Below are 9,485 nucleotides of genomic sequence, written 5' to 3'. Positions count from 1 at the left end.
CAACCTGAAATACACAACCCTTTGATTAAGTAGCTGTTTGCATCATTGCACAAGTAATCTTTGATTACGAACTATTATCCGTTTTTACAATTTTGATATGTGAATTTAAAGATAAGATCATTTGACACCAGTGTTAAATTTAAAATTTAACACCTTATCTGAGAGCTGTTAGATTAAAAAAGATTAACGATTCTAATTTGTAATCATGTAACACTATTAATCTTTTTTTATCTAACAACTCTTAGATGAGATGTCAAACTTCAAATTTGATACTGATATCAAAAAATCCTATCGCGAATTTATTAGCTGTAAAGAAAGTCAATCCGAATCTTCACTTTATATTAGGGTCGTGACCAATTGAGTTTGCCTCAATTACAGCAAGTCTATTTAGTAGTTGCAGGTTTTTCATGTAGTAAATGCTAGCATAGGGAATGAATCATAATTTGTTGCCAGTTTGAATGAATTCTATACCTTGAGGTCTATATATTTCCTGCAATGTGTCCACTATCATGATGTCTGTTTTAAACTCTTCCCATCACCAACAGGCTTTGGGAAGAGGGAAGTATATATTTCCTAAGAGGTTCTAAGGTGTTCTATTTCTTACGGGTATTTATTGAATATGTACCCATTTAACTTATGTAAGTCATCAATATAACGGGGAAAAGCAAATATTATGAATCGTGTGAGCCAGAGCCACCCTCCAACAACTGCTCCATACGTGGATAAATCAAGTGCATCATCACTCTCAAAAGGAAGAATGTATATGGAAAGGCTCAATAAGGGAAGTTGATTGGTTCAGGTTGAATGGCTTTCTGAACAAGCTCAGCCTGCTCCTTTTGATGAACCTTGAGGAAACCAGTAGCTGTGGCTGCAGAGGGAGCACGACCAACATATTTGACATCTTCATAACCTCCCCTACCTAGAGCCTTCATGGAAGTTATAAGCCGGGGTAAAACATACGTGTATCCACCCATGTTCATTGGCTCTTCTTGACACCAAACAACCTCCGCATCTAGCACAAACACAACAGAGTAAAATGTAAAACAAATCAATACAACAGATTTCATATTATTAATACCTACCATTTTAAATTTATAATGCTTAACCCAAATTTCATCGAAGATAAAATCAAAATGTTTTACTAATTCGTTCACACACTGACAAACATCAAAGTTCAAACCATTCCTAGATTAAGAGAAACACATCAACTCCAGTTCAATAAGGATCTAATAAGTTGACTCATTTCGCTTCTAATCACATTTTTATGACAACTGGAAACCAATTAGCAGCAGCATTCAGTGTAATTCCAATCAGTACGTCTCATTCAAGTTTCAACATGCAATAAAATATCTGAATCCATTTCAAAATAGCATTTTGAAAATACATACTCGGATATCGTTTAAGCTCTCGTTGGACAAGGTCATAAGGAAAAGGACAAAGCTGTTCCACCCTACATATTGCAACATCCTTTGCATCTACCTTTGTTCGTTGCTCATCAAGTTCATAGTAAACCTGCAAGGAACATAAGATATTGGTAGTTATAAAAAGCATAGTTACAAAACAACGAAACTGAAACATATTATATGTAATCGAAACACCAGAAAAAATTCATAAATTTGGTTAATATAAAATACAAGAGATGAAAGAGCATAAAAACTAGACACATGAGAACATCTAGTTCCAATAAGTACCACAAACCTTTCCAGAGCAGAGTATTAGACGTCTGATACCCTCCTCAAGAATTGAGTGGTCATTTTGGTCTTTTATGATGCGCTTAAATCTGGTTCCCTGTTTGTCAAAACCTTGGTGTCCTTGGACATCATCAAACTCAGATAAATTTGATCTGCAAGCCTTACTACGAAGCAGGTTCTTAGGGGACATCACAATGAGAGGTTTACGAAATTCTCGATGTATCTGCAAGAAAATAAAAAGAAACAATGCGAGAAAATTAAGCAACACAACTCTGAGTGACAAAGCTAACATTAATCAAATCATTGTACCAACTACCAACCTGCCGCCGTAAAACATGGAAAAAATTTGCAGGAGTTGTAACATTCACAATCTGCCAATTGCACTCCTGAATTTGTTTCCGAAGAGTAGGATCCATCTCAGGAATAACATAAGGATTGTCATCAGCCATCTGCCAATAAATTAGTGAACACGTTATTTAAATACTACTATGAATAACATTGAATGATGAACACAACACATGCAAAAAGACTAAAAAGATAATCTAAAGCAGGCAGCAAGAGACAATTATTTAAATTAATTGTTTGTTTGCAGCAAAAACATGAGATCCCCCTTCTATTAACTAAAAAGTTTCCACACTTAAGGTGGCTAAATTCAAAGAGTCAGGTTTCATTTTCAGTGTTGTTCCATTAAACTATGCCCTTGGGGATCCCCAAATTACTCCAGTTATAATTAACCATTACTTACAACTGTCAAACAGTACTAGCAAGAAGCATATATTAAAAAAAAAAAAAGACACTCAACAACATTAACAAGTAAGTTGAATATAACAAAGCCCTTTAGTTTTAGGTGGCAAGTCAATCACAAAGTAGACCAAAGTTGACAAGCAGATTCATGCAGAAAGAATAAAAGCTTCAAAGTAGTTTCAAGGAAATTCGAACATAGATTCACAACAGAGCACCTGAAGAAAGCGTTCCAATCTTCCACTTGAATGCTCAGGGCCCTGACCATCATAACCATGAGGAAGTAACACAACAAGCCCAGTCTGACGGAGCCACTTAGACTCACCAGAACTCAAGAAATTGTCAAATATAACTTGAGCCCCATTAGCAAAATCGCCAAATTGAGCCTCCCAGATCACCAACGAATTAGGATTTTCCATTGAGTAACCCAATTCAAATCCAAGAACACCAAACTCAGAAAGTGAGCTGCATATTGTAGCAGATATTACTTAGGTAAGAGACTAAAAATATAAAATAATCTATCATTAGTATGACATAAGTGTCACGTTTTTTAAAGTATAAAGTGGATTACACTGAAATTTATAACATGAGAGATGAAATCCGGTAGTCTTCCAGATAAAGGCTCACAATATAGCAAGGAAGATGGGGTATAGGTCGAACAACAACCCTGATATTAGTACACTACTAAAGAGTAAAGATACAGGTTAGCTATTGATATTTAAATTGCACTTGATGCCTGGATGGTAATTATCTTATTTAAGAAAATAAAGATCCAATGAAACAGTCTAAATAACGATCTTTACGTAAGGGTTCAACTATAAATTTCATTAAGAAAATTGGCAAATACAATTCTGAATGGCCCATGCAGTTTTGACAAAGTATTACGAACACTGCAAATCATTACAAATCATGTGACAAATTTAAACTAAACTAGAAGAACAAATAAGCAAATATCGATGATCACTTGAGCAACATATGAATTCAAATTTCATAAGCTTAAGCAGCAAGAGTTAGTCATAATTAGAAAAATAACCCCGTGTGTGTGTGTCTATATATAAGCAGATTACCTATTGCTAACAGTAAACATCTCTTCATTTTGATTCAATTTCACATGATCAAGGGGGCAATATTTCTTCCCAGTTGTCTGATCATGAACTACAGCATGACGGTGACTAAAAGTTCCTCTTTCAACGTCTTGACCACTTAATCGAACATGGTTACCTTCAACTATCAATGTAGCAAAAGCTAGTGCCTCTGCAAATCCCCAATCAATATCTTCCCCTGTTTCAATCATTTGAGCACGCTGTTCATACATCCTCTTCACTGCTTTATGAGGAGTAAGATTTTCAGGTAAGACTGTGATTGCTTTCCCAACATTTTTCAAGATCTCTGGTTTCACACTGCACGGGATAGATCATACATTTCAGCTGTTACATAAACAACAGAAAATATTCAAGCAACATAAACATTAAATTATCATACCCAGTGTTCCGGATACGTGAAAGCTGTTCAGGTGACTTGAAACCAGACCAATATGCTGAAAGCCAATCTCTTCTTTTTGGAATATAATCTTTGCTAGCCAAAAATTCATCATTTAGAATTGATGTTACCTTCTTGTGTATCTTATCAATGTCTTCTTGTGTCACCTCCCCTAATTCCAAAAGTTTCTTCTGATAGATCTCAAGAGCTGATGGATGGTTTCGGATGACCTATACAAAATGTTGAAAACTTGATCAACTTGTAAAAAACCAATATGCATGTAAAAATAATAAGAGAATAATAACCAAAAGGACCAACCTTATACATTTTAGGCTGTGTGAAAGCAGGTTCATCAATCTCATTGTGGCCAAATCGACGGTAACACACTAAGTCAACAACCACATCAGAATGGAAAGTCTGGCGCCAGTCAGCTGCGAGTTCACATACATGAACAACTGCCTCCACGTCATCACCATTCACATGAAAGATGGGAGCATTTAAGGCTTTGGCAACATCAGTGCAATATTGTGAAGATCTTCCAGCCTTGGGATCAGTTGTAAAAGCAACTTGATTGTTCAAGACAATGTGTATAGTCCCACCAGTAGTGTAATTGGGAAGAGCACTAAGATGAAGGGTTTCATAGACCACACCTTGTCCAGCAAAACTACCATCTCCGTGAATCAATACACCCATGTTTTTCATCCTGTCCACATCATTTGTGTAATACTGCTTTGCTCGAGTTTTTCCAACAACAAGTGGGTTGACAGCTTCCAAGTGACTAGGATTAGCCACCAAAGACAGATGTATCCTCCTCCCACCCCTGGTTGGGCGATCATAAGATGTTCCCAAGTGATATTTAACATCACCAGTTCCTGTGTAGAGTCCAACTTCATCCTCAGGTTGACCACCACTAAACTCACAAAAAATCTGACGAAGTGGCTTCCTCACTACATTACCCAAAACATTCAATCTTCCCCTATGTGCCATTCCCATAACTATGCTCTCTACCCCGAGATCAGATGCTCGATCAAACATTTCTTTCATGCCAGGAATAAGAGTCTCTCCCCCTTCAAGCCCAAATCTCTTTGCTGATGTCCACTTGGTGGCCAAGAAGTTTTCAAAAAGTGTACTCCAAGCAAGCCTATCAAAGATAACCTCACGACGGTCTCGGTTAAATTGTGTAGGTGCAGGGGTTTCAATCTTGTCCCTAAGCCAATTACATTTGTCACGATCTGGTATGTGCATGTACTCATAACCAATGCTTCCACAGTAAGCTTGCTCAAGCCGTGTCAAAATGGATCTAAGGGTCTGCACTGGACGATTCTCAGACAAAAATCCAGACATTTTCCACACCCCCAAAAAGAATTCCCTGTCAAGATCAGCCTCAGAGAACCCATAAAGGGAAGGGTCTAACTCACCAGGGAGTTTTCTTTCTTCAAGACCCAAAGGATCTAGCTTGGCTTTCATGTGGCCATTAACCTGGTATGCTCTCACTAGCAACAGCAATCTCATACTCTCCTGTATTGTTTGACCAGAAATTCCTGGGGAAGTGGAAGCTTGACCCACAAAGTTCCTGAAGAAATTGTCCCAAGACTCATCCACACTGTTTGGATCAGCTTCCCAAGCTCTTTGAAGCTCCTCTAAATACACACTGCTTGTTCCATCTAAGAAGTTGTCAGTCAACCTAGAAAGTGGTACAGGGCGAGGCACAGGTGCAGTTTGTGCTTTGGATTTGAATACTGTGGTGTGAAAGTTTCTACTTCTTGTCGCATAAAATGATGATCCACCTCGATAGAGATTTCTCCTAATTGCATGTTTTGCTATGGTAGAACCAGCTCTAAACCATGCCATGGCTCTCACTCTGGACAACAAAAAATATCAACAATTTCTCAATGATCGTGTCTCCTCAAGGGCTTTCTTTATTCACTACACATCAGTCTTTCCTATCAATAACCAAACCAACAAAGAAAAAGAAGTTCAACAACAGATTGACAATAATTTCACTAGAGGGCTAAAACAAAACAGATATCCCTTAAATCTACTTGGAAAACAATCATGAAGACTGATAAACAGTGTTACAGAAGCTGGATTAAAAGACAGCGAGAGGAACAACCAAGATTAAATATAATGCACGTTCAAAGAATAGAGTTAAGTTATTGACACAACCATATAGCCATAAAACCAAATTTACCACTGAGAAATGAAAATATACATAGAATCAGCAGCCATATGCGATTTCAAATAAAAAGAGACACCACAGTAAAAAGAAATTCAACCTTTATAGCTTGATATCAAAATGCCACCAACAAACTTTGTTTAAGCATTCATCTGAGCGAATATTAAGGCACGAGTGAAATGTTCAAGTAGAATCAGCCACTAACAAAGGCATAAAACGAAGATTTAAACCCCAAACCCTACTAATAAAGGGTAAAGAGTTAAATGAATAAAGATAGATACAGCTTGAGTCATATTAATCTATCGAAATTTCGTTTGAGATCCTTAAACATGCATTTTATTAGTCATATTAGTATCGGAAAAATCCCTAACGTGAAAACTAATTTGATCAACAAAATATAAGTTCTGTAAGTGTCATCATTTAGAGAAGAATATAACCAACAATGTATGGTCTAATTTTAATATTTACTATAAAAGAAGAGATAGTCAAAGGTCAACTCAACTCCATCAAAGTATAAAAAAAAAATAGATACCAGAATTCATGGAAGCAACCAAGATGTTAGCTTGATCACGATACCAGCTCATAATTAGTATCCAAAGAGGGAGAAAGACATGGAAAACAGAGGGAGGTTGGTGGTGGAAAGAGGAACCTGAAAATGGGCCAGAAAATTGTGATGCGAGAGTTAAAAGCAAAGGCTAATGGTAGTGAACTGAAGAGAATGTGATAGAGTCGAAGCGTGTTTTCATGCGAATGGTTTCCAGAACATGCTGGTGTAAACCATAACCTATCCATGCAGTGTAGATTTTTTTCTCTGTTTTTCCCTTTTTCCCATTTTCGTGGGTCCCAAATCCAAAAAAACTAATTATTATACTATTATTTTTTATATTCTACCATCTTCTGGAGCTCGCTTCGAATGTAGCCACGTGGGGGCCGTAGTTGATAAGGTGATATTTTTTCTTTTTCTTCTTTTCAGTTTTTACAAAATATATATTTATATATATATATATATATAGCGCTTTGATTTTCTCAGGTTGCATTCATGTTATGACTCAACTTGTTCTGGGTCCCACACTTATTAAAAAAAAAAAAGCTTTGCTCATTAATCGAAAAGTCACGACATGAGAAAAACACTTCTCATGCAAACATGAAAAATGTTTTTCCCATATATATACGCTATGAAGTACCGACACTTCAAAATCTCTGACGTGTCAGTCTGACACTGACCGACATTCCGACACTCTCATTGCAAAGACTCAAAAAAAGTTCAAAAGTTACGTTGCGTTATATTTTGAGTTCTAACTATTAGATTCGTTGAATTACGATTAATATTTTATTGAGTTTAATATAAATATTTAGATATCTTATATTTCTTTGCAAAATTGATGTGTATTACAAGTTTAACTTTATTTTTTTGTTAAATTAATGAATATTAAATATAATATACACTACATAAATTAAAAATATTATATAATATCTAAACGTGTCAGAGTGTGGTATCGTGTCGTATTTCGTGTCCTGTGTCGGTGTCGGTGCAACATAGTATATAGGCTTTAACGTTTTTATGGTTAATGTAGATAGGTTATCAATATTCGCTTTCAAAACGACATCATTTTGGATTGAAAAATTTAAAATTTATAATGAAAAAAATTATTATAATCCTGAAATAAATTATAATCACAAAAATACCTTAATTTTTCTCTAAAACGATTTCATTTTGAGCTCAATGTAAATAAAATTGTAGAAAAAGAAAATTCACGTATATATTAATTAAAATTAAAATACCAAAGAAATATGTATAATCAATTTAAAATTATTGAAAATAATTTTTTTTGAAAAAGATATATTCTGAAAAATAAAAGTTTCTTATATTTTAATATATAAAAGTAAATTAAATAATTTATTTCAAAAAGTTACAAAAATTAAGATATAATTTCTTAATTATGTAAATGATTATTTTTCTGTAAAATGCAGTAACTGAAGAGTTAAAGTAATAATTGTACTAAAAAACTTTTCTTATATACAGCCAAACCTTTTATTTATGATTATTTTATGATGATTTTTAATTATCTACTTATGCATTAATTTAAAAGGTTAATAAAAAATGAAAAACTAATCATAATGAAGATTTGTGTTGCTGTGGCAAAACTCATTGTGTGAATTTAAGCATGTAGAGTTAACTTACCGCAGTAAAAAAGAGTGTTCTTGAATGTCCAGAAATTTAAAAATATCTACTTTTCGGACAATTTTTTTTCCATCTAGTATCCTTTTTTTTCAGACAAAAACTATTTCATGATGTTTTTTAATTATCTTGTTATGCATTAATTTGAAAAGTAAGAAAGATTAAAAAAAAAAACTATTTTTTGTTATGGCTATACATAGATAGCCATCAACGATATAACAAAAACATTCTAATCAATAATTAGAGCTGTAGAAACGATTCATTTTATTAAAAACGATAAAATTTCTAGCAATTAATATCAAATTTGACCCCAAAAAAAAACAAATAAATGACAAATAGAGTGGGTTTGCGCAGAATTAACCTCATCCTTGGTGGACAATAACTTCGCATTTTTAATTAACGAATTTGAAACTAAGAATTGCAGGGCTTTACCCCGAAGGGAGCCCTTCCAGAAATTCTCGAAGGCCTGGGCTTAACCCAGGCCTAAGAGGGGGTTTGGAAATAGTTTTCAACCAGCAATTGACGCGCCTCGGTTAGAACCTCACTAGCTGCGTCATTGCCCCAAGCGCAAAGATACTCTAAACTGTTGTCTGACACCTCGTTTAATAAGAGCTTGCACCAGTTTCATCTCTTACTTTAGCCAATGTGGGACTTTCCTCGAAACAAACGCTTCCAGCTATTCTTTTAAATCATGTTCCTATTATTCTTTTTCTATTTTTAATATGGGTTCATTAGAATCGCTTTGTAATGGAAAAAAGATTGTTTTGCGGGATAGTCTTCTATGTTGTTTCTAAATTTGAGTTTATATTAATCTCTGGTTTTTCTTAGATTGAATGCTATAATATGTTCAATCCTCTGAGGGAAGTCCCACTTGGTTTTTATGGAGTTTGATTTTAAACTGTAATAGGCCTTCTGTTTTTTTTTGGTTGGAGGTTGCTAAATTCTGGAGCTTGATTACTAGTTGTCCTTGGTTTGAGTTGGGATTAATATTATATGGGTTTAGTATAATTACTGACTATAGGAGCATTTCTCTAGTTTAGTTTTCTGTTGTCATAGTTGACAAGCGTAATGTCCTTTTACTTATCTGTTTTTCAATAACCTTCTGACTCAACTATTGTTGGTGTGGGGAAGAGTTGTCTGCTTTTCAGATTTTCTGATGATTCCTTCACATCCAGTTTTATCACCACTATTGGGTTAGTATCATTAGACTTTTTTAATC

At 34.8% G+C, this 9,485-nt stretch overlaps 1 protein-coding gene and 1 non-coding gene across 2 annotated transcripts; both read right to left on the bottom strand.

Annotated features, from left to right (window-relative positions):
- Window positions 1-308: 308 nt before the first annotated feature.
- On the bottom strand, window positions 309-6,868 carry LOC133314724 (uncharacterized). Its single transcript, XM_061516237.1, has 9 exons — window positions 6,620-6,868; window positions 4,230-5,854; window positions 3,915-4,141; window positions 3,500-3,832; window positions 2,651-2,897; window positions 2,012-2,140; window positions 1,699-1,914; window positions 1,389-1,512; window positions 309-1,012 (listed from the first exon to the last, which is right to left on the bottom strand). Exons 2-9 carry the CDS (start codon window positions 5,760-5,762, stop codon window positions 774-776), a joined length of 3,048 nt encoding a protein of 1,015 aa, XP_061372221.1. The 5' UTR covers window positions 5,763-5,854; window positions 6,620-6,868; the 3' UTR covers window positions 309-773.
- Window positions 6,869-8,690: 1,822 nt separating this feature from the next.
- LOC133314768 (U4 spliceosomal RNA) lies at window positions 8,691-8,841 on the bottom strand. Its single transcript, XR_009752000.1, has one exon. It is a non-coding gene; the product is annotated as a U4 spliceosomal RNA (small nuclear RNA).
- Window positions 8,842-9,485: the final 644 nt, after the last annotated feature.

This window comes from Gastrolobium bilobum, unplaced genomic scaffold (assembly GCF_033153095.1).
Source record: "Gastrolobium bilobum isolate Gb01-03AN ecotype WA unplaced genomic scaffold, APGP_CSIRO_Gbil_v1 utg14977, whole genome shotgun sequence".
NCBI lineage: Eukaryota > Viridiplantae > Streptophyta > Magnoliopsida > Fabales > Fabaceae > Gastrolobium > Gastrolobium bilobum.
This window is presented reverse-complemented; position numbering and strand designations above follow the sequence as displayed.